Genomic DNA, 16,232 nt, shown 5'->3' on the forward strand with positions numbered 1-16,232 from the left:
CACAAATCTGTTTTCCAAAATACATATCATTATTTTTCATACACTCTCATCTACAACCTGATCTTTAAAGCACTGTTAAAAGAAACTCATTGATATTATCATCAAGTTAAAATTTCTTAAATTCTTCAAATGTTACCTCTCTGGTGAATTCTTCAGATCTCCTAGAGGCTGTATTAGTCCATTCTGGGACTGCTATAAAGAACTAATTGAGACTGGGTAATTTATGAAGAAAAGAGTTTAAATTGACTCACAGTTCAACAGGCTGTACAGGAAGCATGGCTGGAAAGCCTCAGGAAACTTACAATCATGGCTGAAGGTGAAGGGGAAGCAAGTATATCTTACCATGGGGAGCAGGAGAGAGAGAGAGAGAGAGAGACGGGGAAGTGCCACACATTTTTAAACCATCAGATATTGTGAGAGCTCATTCACTATCATGAGAACAATAAGGGGAAGTCTATCCCCATGATTCAATCACCTCCCAGCAGGCCCCTCCTGCAACACGTGGGAATTACAGTTTGACATGATATTTGGGTGGGGGACACAGACAAACCATGTCAGAGGCCAAAGCTCCATCTTCTTTCCTCCCATATTTTGTCCACATTACTGTCATCTCTTTTGGTATAATTTATTAAACTTATTTATTTACCTCGTTTATTCTGTTAGATCTCTCCTGTGTAGTAACCATTTTGGTATTCCAAGTGTCTTGCTTCATGTTTGACTTATAGTAGACTATTAGAATGCAAAGATAGCTAATAACAATTTAGGAGCTAAACAGTGATATTTTAGAAACATAACTAGAAAATTCTTAGGTGAGGAAGGAGAAATAAGCCTATTAAAAACATGAATACATGACAATTTTTATTCATTTATTAAATGATTAAGCACCTAAAATTTACATTGGCACTTAATTCATGTTTGGGTTTAGTCAATAAAGGAATTAGTTTGGCTTCTATGATAATTTAAAAATAAACATGCTATTTTTAATGTAATTATAGGAGATAAGAAAAATCTTCAACACTGATGCAGTGTGTCTTGCCCTTCAGCAACTTTATACTGTGCCACCTGACTGTCATTGAAGCCATGATGAATTATACCTATTGGCATCAATACTGAGTCTCATTCATTACTTTCTTAGGTTTCATGCTTTATATCAAAAAGACAAATGCCAAGACAAATTCAAACTTTGAAAAAAAAGAAACTACAGGAAAACAGTGGAAAACTACTTTCAAGGACTCACAGTTCACATTCCATGTATGAGTATGGTTTATTTATTTATTGTTTAATGTATGTCATTTGGGAGATAAATACTCTAAGTGCCCTAACCAAACCACTATAAGATCTGTTCATGTAACAAAATTGCACTCTTACCCCATAAATGTATACAAATAATAAAATAAAATAAAATATTGTTGAAATTGAGCAAAACCCTATTTATAAATTATTAACTTCCTAATATGTAGAAATTATAATTTGATTTGGCATGAAATCAACTTGTAATCTATAGCAAAGTCTAGAAGGAAAAGAGTTACTCATTGGAAGAGAATAATAGTTGTATTACATGTTTATATTTGTATTAGATATAGATATTTATTGTATTTAATTAGGTAATATAAAATATGTGATTGTGCTATGGTGCCATATCAAATACAGACTTTTATTGGGAGAAATAAAAAGTATCTTCAGAATTTCAATAACTTCTAGTTTCTTAAAAATGCTTTAATATTGGCATAATACTACAAATAATTGTGCTTCATAATTTTACCAAGTGTTTTTCACATTTTTGTGAAAATTGATTCTGTCATAACTGATAATTTAGAATGTATATCTAGATGGGTTTTTAATTTCAAAACTGAGTGCTATTTATATGTCACACTATTATGCAGAATAGAAGCATATTACATCTGTGATATGTTGTGATACGTTGATGATAATACCACTTATCCTTAGCGAAAAAAGTATTCTAAGGGCCTCAACTCCTCACAAATTAAAATTTATATTCTATATGTACACATTAAATGTACTCTTAGCATTGAAAATTAGTTTGGTTGTGTGTTTATATCTATATTATCCATAGATATATATTTTATAGTAGCAACAAAATTCAGAAAACGCAGGTAAGGGCCTACTTGAAAAATTTTAATACTAGCTTTTTTAATGAGTTAATAGTAATATTTAATTAAATATATACTTCATTTCTAGAGACAATGTATATATCATCTATTTCAACCTCACAGAATCCTACTGAGGAAGGGCATTAAGACTGTACTTTTTCTGATGCAGAAAATATAACAAAGTTCTGCCAGATAGTATAACAATTCTGTAGCCAAGATAAAACTAAAATCCATGCTTCATATTTTCTGCTCATGTACTCTATTCATCCCCACTATTTATTTCATTTTGATTTTGATAAAATTTGACATTAAAATGAAGTATCTATGAATTACTTCCTTTTATGGTTTCTCCATTCTGCTCTTGGAGAAGTAAGACTGAACTTGTGAAGCACAATTTCATCCCCTGGCCAATGTTTCCAACATGAGTGCAAGTAGACATGATGACTGAGGAAACAGAATCAGCACTGGGTAAGTTATATGTCATCATAAAAAAAAAAAAGCTCACAGAACTCTTGCTTCTGAACTTAAGCAGGTTTTATCTTCTCTTGGACATATAATTCTTTCCAACATCGACTTGAGTTAATAACTATCTGTTCACACATCAAACGTATTTGAAAACACATGTAAAATACGTACCAATATCTGTGAACAAATTTGTTATATTTTCTCTAACAGTCTCTGATTTTCTGTTTCACACTAATTAAAACACAAGAATTGTGTATGTTCGAGATGTGTTCTGTGCCCCTGTACTCCCTTCCTGATCAATCCCTGCTCCCCAACATGTTCTCAGGAGTTGAAATTCTTAAGAGTGGCCAAGACCTCAGGCATCGGTTATCAGTATATGTTTTTACCTCTGAGTTGAAAAGCCTAGCGTTTTCTCTGGCTGAGGATTTCACATGCTAGACACTATCATTTCATTATATGCCTCATGTCAACATTGGCTCAAATTATCCCTTCCACAAAAATCCTTGATTTTACTGATTACCCTAAAAGCAGAACAAAATGGAGAAAAAATAACTATTTCATTGCCCTAAAATTCTGTAATGCTTTGCTTAAAAATAAATAAAGAAACATAGACTCTGAAAATCTAGAATATGTGAACAAATGTATACATGAATTCATTCTATATGAATTCATTTAAATATATATATTCATATATATGTACAAGAATGTATATGAATTCATAAAAATATATATCCATTCATGAAAGTTTGTGTGTGTGTCTGTGTGTTTTATATATATATATATATAAAATCTCTAAGTATTATAAATATATCATATGTTTATGAATGTATATGAATTCATTAAAGTATATATTCATTAAGGCATGTTTATATGTGTGTGTGTGTAAAATCTCCAAGTATTAAAAATACAGCTATGATTTTGAATACTAAGGAGGTGTTATGGGGCCACTTCTATTCTGTTACAGTCAAAAAAAAAAAAGGATGATCAAAGGAGGGAGATATTAAAAACTAAAGGAACTGGGATAGGTTTCGTGTTGGATGATTTTGCCAAACATAATAGTATAGCTAAGATTTAGATATTTTGAGCTTAGAATAATTTTAAGTAAAATGTAATTCAATCTCCTCTTATTTTAAAGGTTTGGAAAAAATAAATTCACACAGCTCTTCGGTGTCAAAGACAGACACAGGCTCTCATATTTGTATTCCAAGCTCATTCTATTGACATTCACTCAGTTCGCTTTACTATGTTTTCTCTTTATAAAAGAAAAAAACAGCTTTGTAAAATTTCACTAACATTTAAAAACGATGTAATATAGGTAAACTACTGACTATCATATCTTAGCCCAGTCTATCATAAATGTGCTCACATACTTATATTAGCCTACAATTGGACAATACATAACACAAAGCCTATTTTATAGAAAGAAGTCTATATTATTATTTGTATAAATTTATGGGGTAGGAGTGCAATTTTGTTAAATGAACAGATCTCATAGTTATTTGGTTAGGGCATTTAGAGACATTATCTCTACATGTTTATGTGTTTGTATATATACATACATATGTATGTGCATATACATATGTGTGTGTGTGTATATGGATTATTTTAATGGTACAATTGAAGCACTATTTTGTTACATAACTAGATCTCATAGCGGTTTGGTTAGGGCATTTAGAGTTATTCTCTACATGTTTATGTGTGTGTGTATATATATACACACATATATACATGTGTTTATATATATATGTGTGTGTGTGTATATACATATACATACATGGATAATTTTAATGGTACCAAAATGCCAATATTCTCTACAAAGTCTATCCCCAAAAAGCAGGTGAAAACAGGTTAAATATGTATTTAGTAAATGTAAAAATCCATACAATGCCATGTGATGTTAGGAACATTAAATTTATTTGTTCCATACTGTAAAACTTAATTTTCTTCATACAATTAACTTACCACTATAAAAATACAGACATTTCACAACATATGATGGGGTTATGTCCATGATAAGTTGAATATACATTTTGAAAATGAATTTAATACAGCTAACATACTGTACATCATATCTCAGCCTAGCCTATTTTAAGTGTGTTCAGACACTTATATTAGCCTACAATTGGACAAAATCTAACACAAAGCCTATCTGATAAAAAAAAGTCTTGAACGTCTCACATAATTTGTTGAATACTGCTCTGAAAGTGAAGAACAAAATGGTTGTATGGGTACTTGATCTAGGATTTCTACTAAATGCATAGTGCTTTTGAACAATCACAAAGTCAAAAAATAGAAAGTTGAACCATTACAAGTCGGGGGACATCTGTATGTTAAAAATATATGTATGATTCCCATACTGTAAAAGCCTCTCTTATTATAAATGCAGTCTTTCTCATTTTAAAAGGTAGGCTTTTTTTCTGCAACTAAAAAGCACCGGGAACAAGTATTGTAACTATTTAAACAAACTATTGAAGACAGAAAAGTTCAAAGGTCCATTTTGTATTTCCTATAATCTAAAGTGAAGAGGTATATTTGAGGCTGTTATACAACTCTACTTTCAGATTAAGGGAAATAACCCACTCTTTTATTAAAAATTGATTTGTAATACAAATGATCAGTTATGTGTCTGCATGACCTTGAACAAATTGTTTATTTATTCCTTAGTAAAATAATAGAATATTCTAAAATCCTTTCTCATATATTCTAGAAATAAAAATATATGGATTTTCTTGATTGGTTATGTTCCTTTACTCCATCTACTAATAAAAAAGAACAAATATTCCCCACCTATTTATGAATGCAGCTCTCCCCTACCTTAGTAATGGTTTCATGAAGGTTGAAAAACGGATCCATTTCTTCAACTGCTGTTGATTGTGTAGAAAAAAGGGCCTCAGAGAGAAAACTTGGACCCTGTGGCAAATCCAAAAAGAAACATTTAAAACTCTTAAACGATTTTGTTTTTCAAGTGTTTATTGGATTTTCTTTAAAGATTAAAAAGGATTCTAAATTGCCTTAAGGTTTCTGTTGATTGCTGGATTTCATTCTCCTGATCTAATTACACATCACAGAATATTTATAAATTAAAATGAGTAGAATTCTATAACTCTTAATATTACATGTATTTACCAAAAAAAGTTTTCTTACAAAAAAATTGACATCTATTTTTTTTTCAAATGCAGACTTATCTGTAGATATCTTGACCATAAAAACCCATTTCTGAAATCCCTTCTCTACTTTATATATTGTATGTTTTACAAACTGGAGGAATGGAATGTTTCGATAAACAGGATTACCTAGAAATGCCAAGACAGAGAGAGCATCATATTTTAGATACTTCCAAACTAACTTCAAAACAATAGTAATACATATTTTTGGTAGAACTGCCACATGGCTTCATACGTTGCCAATAAAATTGATACATTGTATCAACTCTAGTGTTCACATGGTTGAAATGTATCAGAGACACTTTAATTCATATTGTACTTTCAAATGAAACCAAGTTTCAGAATGAAAGAAGATATGGGATGCAGATAATGTTACTAACCAAAATGATATTGTTGGAGTTACCAATTTCATGTCATCATGATATGAAATGATTATTGCTTACAATATAAATATAGCTCTCTTTTTGTTGAAAACCTAAAGAATACAGATTATTTACGTAGAGCACAGAAGACTTGGGATACAATATATGTGTACAAATAGATGACAGAGACAGATAGATAGATAGATGACAGAATAGATAAATAGATGATAGATAAATGGGTATGTAGATAAATAGATAGACAATTTTCTGAAGAGTTTCACAAGTAAGACAGATTTAACCCAACGTATGCCAACAATGATTGCAGTGAGGTAACAAGTTTATGCTGAATTTTTTAGAACCATTTATTATAGCAATCCAACAGCATTACAGAGTACTTAGGGATATATCAATAATGAAAGAGAAAGATAAAATGATGTAGTTTACAGGCCTTGAAGTTATACAGATAAAGATTGAAACCAATGTCATTCCATTTCCCTATGTATGAAATAATTCTGTGACAAGGTGACTATGAATCAACCAAGCGGCGTAAGTATTGAGACTTTTTTGTCACAACATGCTTTGCGTTTCTTTCCTCGTGCCCACCAATCTAAAACTAATTTATTAGAAACTCTGCCCAGTTCCAACCAGTATTTCACTTTGTATGACTCACTGAAAAAATTCATAAAACTTGGACTTAAAAATCTCATAAATGTCCTTTCTTAATTTCCCCATCTTGAGGACCTGGTAAGACTTATTGTCACAAGTTGAATTGTCTCCTTCAAAAAATTTGTTAGGTTATTGTCAAAAATACATATCATAATTAAGTACTGGGGGTTAGGACTTCAAAAATATGTTTAAATTCTAACCCCCAGTACTTCAGAATGTGACTTTATTCAGAAATAGGTCATTGCAGATATAACCAGTTAAGTTACAATAAGATCACACTGGAGTAGCATGGGTCTCTAAACTAATATGGCTGGTGTCCTTGCAAAAAGGGGAGACAGACATACACACAGGGAGAACACCCATGGGAACCTAAAGTCAGAGATCCAGGTCTTGTGTCTGCAAGCCAGGAAACACCAAAGACCGAGAGTAAACCACCTGAATCTAGGCAAGAGGCGTGGGATAGATTTTCTCTCACAGCCCTTAGAAGGAACCCACTCTGACAAAACTTGGAAAAGTGAGACAACGAACAAATAAAGCAAGCTCCTTATTGTTTAAGTGACTCAGTTTGTGGTGCTTTGTTACAGAAGCCCTAACAAACTAATGCACTCTGTCAAGGTGGTATTCTTTCTTAATACAAAGGCCTACCAAATTTAACTTTGGTTATCAATAAAGATTTCCAGCGAGGTGTTTTAGGCAGTCAACATAGACATAGATTAAAATTTTAGTTTTATTACTAAACAATCTGAAGTATTTTTCTCTCTAAAGGAATAGTTACCTTATCTAAGAAATTTGGATGATAATATTTTCTTCAGTGTGGTGATGTAAACAGTCCAATTCCTGTCACATAGGAGACATTGTGTTAATGGAATTTTGATGTTGCTAAAAAATAAATGTCATAGGCATGCGGATCACGAAGTCAGGAGATCAATACCATCCTGGACAACATGGTGAAACCCCATCTCTATTAATATACAAAAACACCCCCCCAAAAAAATTAATCAGGTGTGGTGGCATACACCTGTAGTCCCAGCTACTCGGGAAGGCTGAGGCAGGAGAATCACTTGAACACGGGAGATGGACGTTGCAGTGAGCCGAGATCGTGCCACTGTACTCCAGCCTGGGTGACAGACAGAGACTTCATCTCAAAAATAAATAAATATCATAAATAAATACCATAATGATGGTGTGGCAGGGTAGGAATGATGTAACTGATATGGTTTGGCTGTGTCCCCACCCAGATCTCATCTTGAATTGTAGCTCCCATAATCCCCACATATTGTGGGAGGGACCTGGTGGAGATAATTGAATCATGGGGGCAGTTTCCCCCATCCTGTTCTTATGATAGTGAGTTAGTTCTCACGAGATCTGATGATTTTATAAGGGGCTTCCTCCTTCACTGGGCACTGACACTTCTCCTTGCTGCCATGTGAAGAAGGACATGTTCACTTTCCCTTCTGCCATGATTATAAGTTTGCTGGAGCTTCCCAAGCCATGCAGAACTGTGAGTCAATTAAATCTTTTTCATTTATAAATTACCCAGTCTGGGGCATGTCTTCACAGCAGTGTGAGAACAGACTAATACAGTACTATAAGTAACAAAGGCTTGTCAAGGATATCATACAGAAGGTGTCTGATTATGGTAGAATACTAAACGAAAGGAAATCCATGGTCCTATGAGAAACAGTAAGCAGTTTGCATTTAGCTATGTTTATTTTTTCAAATAGAGATAACTTTGAATCTACTTTAATGAAAGTTTGCCATGAACAATTTGCTGCATTCATTTTCATTTAATAATTAATATTTGAAATCTTTAAAAGTTTGCCTCATAAGTAGTTTCAAATAAACTTCGTAAGTAGTTGTATCTGATTAGTTTATTAGGAGAAAGAAAACTTCATAAACAGTCCAGAGATAAAATATCAGCAAGCCTCAAATTGAAAGATCCCTTAAGGATGTAAGTTAGGAGTTATAATTAACAACACTTCTATTGAAATTACAATTATTCAGTGGCAGATCATATTAATTTAAATTATAAATAGGTTCTTTATTCTCCAATATGATCCCTTTTTTTCTCTTACTTCTTCACTTATCTCTTGACATAACATTCTTTGTTTTTAGTGGTTCGTTTATTTTATTATTTAAAGAATACTGGGTTAACACTGCTGTATGCGAGGTACAGCAATACATGCAGGATGTGGTCCTTCATCTCACCGAGTTTAATCTAATGGGATTTGGACACATAAAAATCAAATATCACTTCCTCTCAAAATATTAAGACAACACACTACTCTTTTTCATATACACGTGAATATAACAATTGTGTTTAATAAACAGGTATTTATATAGCCTAATGTAACAACTAAGGAAAATATTAAAAATAAGAATATGTGATTTATGAAAGTCTTCCATTTCTATTATATTGACTATAAATCATGCCCGTTTAATAATATTTTACGTCTGTAGATGGAAAAAGGAAAGTAAAGCAATATATAACAATTTAGAAAGTTATTTTGTGAAGAAAATTTATTGATATATCAAAATGAAGCAATTCTTAAGATATGGAAACCTGAATACTGAATGTCTGCCACTTGAAGATTATAGTAAGAATGTTACAGAAGAAAAGATATTAATAATATGTTTATCAAGGATACGGCATAAAAATCAATTTTGCCTTCCACAGTCCCTAACTTATTTGTCGTTGGTGTAAATTTAACAATATTTAGCACACATTCTTCTTTCAACTCTTTTGCCTGAACTCCACAGTGTGACTTTCTTGGTGTTTCATTTGTATATTCCTTTCTACCTGTAACTTGATTTTATTTTTTTGAATATTTATGTTGTTTCAAGGCATTCTACCGTCAATCTTCTCATTTTCACAGGCTCTGTAGGTGGATTTACCTGCTTTTCTAGCTTCACCTATCAACTCCAGATTCATAGCACCCAAACCATTATCTCTTATCCTTATCCCTGTTTAGAGTTCATCATTTCTGCTTATCTAGGAGACCCTTGAGACACATCAATGTGTTACGTTCCATTCTTGTTTGATAGAATAGATTAAAATTTTTTTTAAATCTGCATATTTGAACACTTCTCTAAATATTTCATTAAGTTAAATGTTTATATATATATATATATATATAATTGTACTTTAGGTTCTGAGGTACATGTGCAGATCATGCAGGATTGTTGCATAGGTGCACACAAGGCAATGTGATTTGCTGTGTCCATCCCCCCCTCACCTACATCTGGCATTTCTCCCCACCTCCCCACCCCCCCCATTGTCCCTCCCTTGGCACCCCCCTACAGACCCCAGTGTGTGATGCTCCCTTCCCTGTGTCCATGTGTTCTCACTGTTCAGCATCCACCTATGAGTGAGAACATGCAGTGTTTGATTTTCTGTTCATGTGTCAGTTTGCTGAGAATGATGGTTTCCAGATTCATCCATGTCCCTACAAAGGACATGAACTCACTGTTTTTTATGGCTGCATAATATCCCATGGTGTATATGTGCCACATTTTTTTTCCAGTTCTGTGAAGAAGGTCCTTGGTAGCTTGATAGGGATAGCATTGAATCTATAAATTACTTTGGGCAGTATGGTCATTTTCATGATATTGATTCTTCCTAACCATAAGCATGGAATGTTTCTCCATTTGTTTGTGTCCTCTTATTTACTTGAGCAGTGGTTTGTAGTTCTCCTTGAAGAGATCCTTCACATTCTTTGTTAATTGTATTCCTAGGTATTTTATTCTCTTTGTAGCAATTGTGAATGGGAGTTTGCTCACGATTTGGCTCCCTGTTAGTCTGTTATTGTGTATAGAAATGCTTGTGATTTCTGCACACTGATTTTGTTTCCTAAGACTTTGCTGAACTTACTTATCAGTTTTAGGAGATTTTGGGCTGAGATGATAGGGTCTTCTAAATATACAATTATGTTGTCTGCAAATAGAGACAATTTGACTTCCTCTTTTCCTAATTGAATACTTTTTATTTTTTTTTTTCTTGCCCAATTGCTCTGGCTAGAATTTCCAATAGTATATTGAATAGGAGTGGTGAGACAGGGCATCCTTGTCTAGTGCCAGATTTCAAAGGGAATGCTTCTAGTTTTTGCCCATTCACTATGATATTGGCTGTAGGTTTGTCATAAATAGCTTTTATTATTTTGAGATATGTTCCTTCAATACCTAGTTTATTGAGACTTTTTAGCATAAAGGGCTGATGAATTTTGTTGAAGGCCTTCTCTGCATCTACTGAGGTAATCACATGGTTTTTGTCTTTGGTTCCGTTTATGTGGTGGATTATGTTTATAGACTTGCATATGTTGAACCAGCCTTGCATCCCTGGAATGAAGACTTAAAATTTAATTAATTTAGAAATTATAGAAATACGAGCATTTAGGGCAGAAAATCTAAAATATTTGAGGTGAGATGTTTGTGGGACATTTAAAAAAAGTCATCTAGAAGGTGTGTGACTACATTGGTCTAAAGTTCAAGACCAAATTCTGAACTAGAGATATAACAATAATTTGAGAAACATTTACATGGTAGTTAAAATGTAATGTGAAACACATGTAGACTTAGAAGTATACTGAGTGTGGAACAGGTGTAGTAACAACTCTGAGTGCTAACAATACTTAAAAGGTGGGAAGATAAAAGAAAACCCATAAGGATGTTATAGGTGGAATTGTCAGAAAAGTGTGTGGAGAAGAATGTAAGTGTTATTTCATGGGAGTCAAAATGTAGAGAATGGGAATAAATAATCAATACAGAAAGGTAAGCAAGAAAATACAATAAGATAAAGGGGAAAATTATCCATTAGAGGTGGCATTTCAGAGATACCTGGTTTCTTTTGTCAGAGAATTTTCTGTGGAGTTGTGAGAACAGGATACGGAATAAAATCAGGTGAAGAGTAAATATGAAGAGAAGTGAGACATCAACTATAAAGTACATTATTCTTTCTAGAAATTAAGATTATCTTGAGAAATTAAAAAATAAATTATTAGCTAAACAAACTTAAAGAATCAACAAAAAGTGTATTCATTGTGTTTAAGATGACATTGACATGGACATATTTTTTAATGCTAGAGAAACCACCCAGAAGAGAAGAGATTTTTAAAATACAAAAAACAATATGTGGGATAAGTGAATGGGTCATAGTCTTCAGGAAAAGGAATTCAAAGTTCATAAAGTTACCCAGAAAAACAATTGTAAGTAGATGAACCAATAGAAACAAAGACATTGAAATGAGCGGCACCAATATTTACTTAAGAAATGGGAAGATGAAAGCAAAACTCATGAAGAAGTTATAGATAGAATTGTCAGAAAAGTGTATGGAGAAGCATGTAGGTGTTATTTCATGGGAGTGTAACACTATATTCCCACCTGAGGGAATACAGTGTTAGCACGTACATGGAGGTGAAGAAAAGATTCAAGGATCATGTTAATTAAGTTTTAGACTAGAGTGAGTTAACTAAACTTCAACTTACAACCACACCAAAGTGAACGCTTTTACATGTTTTTCAGAAATAGTAATTTAAAATATTTTGTTCATGTAGGGTTAGTAGAGATTTAACTGAACAAAAACAATGCCTTCTCTTTAGTTGGCACTCGATCCATGTCCTGGAATGAGTAGAATAATTATACAGCTTTCCATGTGTCAGCACTGGGCTAAGTACTCTCCATATGTCCCCTAGTTTAATCAACAGACATACCTATCAGAAGGAAACTATTGTTACTCCCTCTTTACAAATGAGACCCAATGAGTTCCAGCAGTAGCCCAAGATCATACTATGAATAAATGGTAGGCCTAGAGTTTATTTGAATCTACAACCCACACTTTCATTCCTAAATCATGAAACCTCTCTATGGCCAAAGTAATTAGCAGACCAAGATTCTTGTGTTGATGTTAACCAGGATCATTTAACCCACCTTTTGTTCCAGTTTCCTCTAAGACTTCATCTATTCTCCATGAACAGCAAAAACACTATGCACAGTTTAAATGATATCATCAAAGACTCCCTGCTTAGACTAAATAAAATTAAATCTAAAACATCCCATGTGCACGTCTCACATTGCAATACTCTTCTTTCGGCAATCAGAGGGCATATATATCAATACTTAAATATAATATAAAAAATTAAAACACTTGCAAGCAAACTTTGAATGGCACTGACATTCATAATGCTCTGGACTGAGGAAAAAAGTAATTACATCCGTAATTTTTGAAACATGACATTCTCATCCCTATCCAAAGTAAAACAGACCCGAGGTAACATAGAGTTTAAATAGAAGTGTAACCATCCAAGGGTCAAATGTGGGACAATATCAGCACATTGTTTTCTGAATACACTCATTTTTATGTTACATTTTTCAGGTCCTAGGAAAGTTTATAGTATTAGCTTTATTCAAAGTATTCAAGGCACTTCTGTACTTCTATCTATAGTGATTTAGTATCCTTATTTTAGACCTGGAAGAGATATTAGAAATATTAATTCCATCCAAATATACAAAGTAAAACATACAAAAAGCCAAATGATTAAATAATTCTACAATGTCACAAAATAGTTGTTAGAAACTCAGTGCTAGAAATCAACTCTGTGTGTCAGTGTGTACATATATGAGTCTGCGCTTCTTAAACATTTTGCCATTTCTTGAGGTGAGTGTAATTAATTGTAATGCAAATCTTAAAAATGTGAATTATTTCAATTAATCCAGATATGTTTTCAGTCTTATGGTTCTTATATGCCAATAAAATACTTCCATTGGATGCAGTATTCATATTTTAGGCTTTCTTCAAGCTAATCTCTGATGTATTTTGCCTTAATCACTGAAAGTGTTCTTATCCTATCCATTATATATACCATGTATCGTTAGCTAAGTAATTTATGTTTATATAATTTTTGTTATGTCACACTTTCTAGTCAGATCAGAAAGTTGGAAAAGCATAAGGACAACCACAAAGAAACAATAAAAGGTTCACTTATCAGAGTGTTTCACAAATTAAGGCATTTTATAATAAATGCTTTTAATTAATAATTTGAAGGTAAATAATTGAATTAGTATATAGCACCAAGCTATTAAGCTTTCTTAATAAATATCAAATATTCCGTGCAGTAAAATAAGTGATTTGTATTTGTTAATGCTTCCAAATCTGTGCTGTCATTCTAAATAGAAGAATACATTTAGTAATGTCTGGCCTAAAGATTAGGAAAGTGAGGAGGAACTCTGGAAAGGTTGGTTGTATTAATAAGTTGACTTAAGAAAATGACTGAGGTCACATCCAAGGTCCTATTTATCAGCCCCACAAATTCTAAGATCTCATAGCACTAACTATAAAGAGTTTATTAGTCATTCTACATATGAGTCACAGAGAGATCTCTTTTTACATCCTCTCCCTTTAACTTTCTTGAGAATTCTGTTTTGTTTTTGTTTGTTTATTTCCAGCAAAAGAAGAGGGAGAGGCAAACAACTTGTTTGTACCTAACAGAGTGCAAGTGACCAACGCAGCATGGCTTCACACCAGGAAGGAAAGAAAACAGTTAATATTCATTGTGCTTTTCTTTTCTTCATTTACACCTGAAGAGAGCTCTCTGAAGGCTAGATACCATACCCCTGAGTTTATGCCTCAAAAACAAACAAACAGAAAAACCAAAAACCAAAAAACAAACTATCAGGTTAGAAGCTAGAAAGACGTCTGAGAACTCAGGAGCATTTTTGTTTTGCTGTCCATACTGATATCACCAATGGCCCTGCACCCCTCTGTTCATTCCCTGAGGCTTTATGACAGACTCCTTCCTTGACTCTTCCAGATTCTGGTGGCTCTAAATATTCTTTAGTTGTAGCTGCGTAACTCTTATTTCTGCTTTATTCTTCACATGGCCTTCTCTTCTATGTGTCATCTCTTCTCCATGAGAAACACTTGCCATTGGATTTTGAGCCCACCTAGTTATCTCAAGATCCATAATTTAATTGTATTTGCACATCTCTTTTTTCCATATAAGTTCATATTCACAGGTTCTAGGATCACTTTAGGATCCACCATTTAACACACCCCATGCCTTCAATAAGATTTCCATACTAAGCTTGGAAGAGTGCTTCTAAGAGCAGACCTCAAGATGTTAATTCCAGTTCAGACATTTGCCTTGCTTCTCCTCTTTTCAGGACTAACTATAAAATGGAAGTATTTTACACTTACTAAAGAACCTTTAGGTAAGGCACAAATAAAAGCTGTATTAAGTAAATAGTTATGGGTGAGCTACGAACAATTTTTTTTTTCCAGATTTGGATGGGGTTTACCTGGATACACGATTGTCAAAAGATATCTAACTTAAAACTTAAGATTTGTTCATTTTTATGTGTAAATTATACCTCAAAGTAAAACAACCTTTCTATAGGACATTTCTATCATCCTAAAGAGATCCTTCTTGCCCTTCTTCTTAGGTCAGTTTTAATTAAGTTCTGTTTTATTTCAGATATTGGTAATTTTTATCTGTTCTCCTATTCATCTGTTTAAGATTATTAAAATCTTGGCTATTGTCTTCTTAATCCCATAATTTCTTAAAATTTTCTCAGTGTTTTAAGGTTTTATGTGATGCTTTAACATACATTGTTTTTTAAATTTTAATTTTTATTCATATGTAGTATGTGCCCATATTTATGGGGAACATGAGTTATGGGATACAGGTAGAGTCACAACTATTTAAGATAAGTAAACTGTTGTTAATCACCCTCACTTTACGGATAAGAACACTGAAATTCAGAGGCCTTATCTGACTAGATGTTGCTAGTAAGTGGCAGAATCTGGATCAGAATTCACATCTTCATCATCTATCTACTGCTACTTACTCTCCATAACCCTGCATGTCGAGTGCTCAGATAAAGCCAGGATGTCAGTTCCAGATAATACAGAGAACACTAAAAAAACTACAAAACAAAAATAAGTGCTCAAGCCTGTGAAACTAAACTGAATGAAATAGAGTTCATTTTAGGATTTTTAAATTCATGATAAAATTATTCACATATATCAATTAAGTGATTGTTGAGCTGTTTTGCAGCACTTGTTGAATGAATAAAGCCACAGAATTCTTTTACTTCCCTTTCTGGTTTCTCTACACTTCCCAAGGAGTAACTAAATGAGCATTAAATAGAAATGCTTTTTTATTAACGAAATCAGTGAAGTCTTATTTAGTAGCTACAGAAAAGGGGGATAAAGGATATGTGCAGTTCCAAAGAAAAATATTTTATTAGTTTGATGTGTTAATTAATATATAATATTAGAAAATTTCGGGAATTTAGAAAATAAATGTATTTATACATAATACTGTTATCCTTTAATTCTTCTGACATTGCAAATGAAAATAAGTCCTTAAAATGTTGGCATGTGGGAGCAGTAATAGAGACTAAAACAAAGTCAAGAAGCTATTATCTAGAGAACTATGAGTTCAAAAATAGTAATTTCTGTAGCTAGAAAT

At 32.9% G+C, this 16,232-nt stretch overlaps 1 protein-coding gene across 8 annotated transcripts in view; it reads right to left on the bottom strand.

Annotated features, from left to right (window-relative positions):
* NAALADL2 (N-acetylated alpha-linked acidic dipeptidase like 2) overlaps positions 1 to 16,232 on the bottom strand; it is a 1,216,540-nt gene that overhangs the window by 166,869 nt on the left and 1,033,439 nt on the right. For all 8 annotated transcript variants that reach the window (XM_064378623.1, XM_064378621.1, XM_064378622.1 and 5 more), the window contains one exon: positions 5,391 to 5,486. In XM_064378623.1, the coding sequence (XP_064234693.1) occupies positions 5,391 to 5,486 (96 nt within the window). The remainder of the gene's footprint in view (positions 1 to 5,390; positions 5,487 to 16,232) is intronic.

Source organism: Aotus nancymaae, unplaced genomic scaffold (assembly GCF_030222135.1).
Source record: "Aotus nancymaae isolate 86718 unplaced genomic scaffold, 86718_ANA_hifiasm-v0.15.2.pri h1tg000019l, whole genome shotgun sequence".
Taxonomy (NCBI): Eukaryota; Metazoa; Chordata; class Mammalia; order Primates; family Aotidae; genus Aotus; species Aotus nancymaae.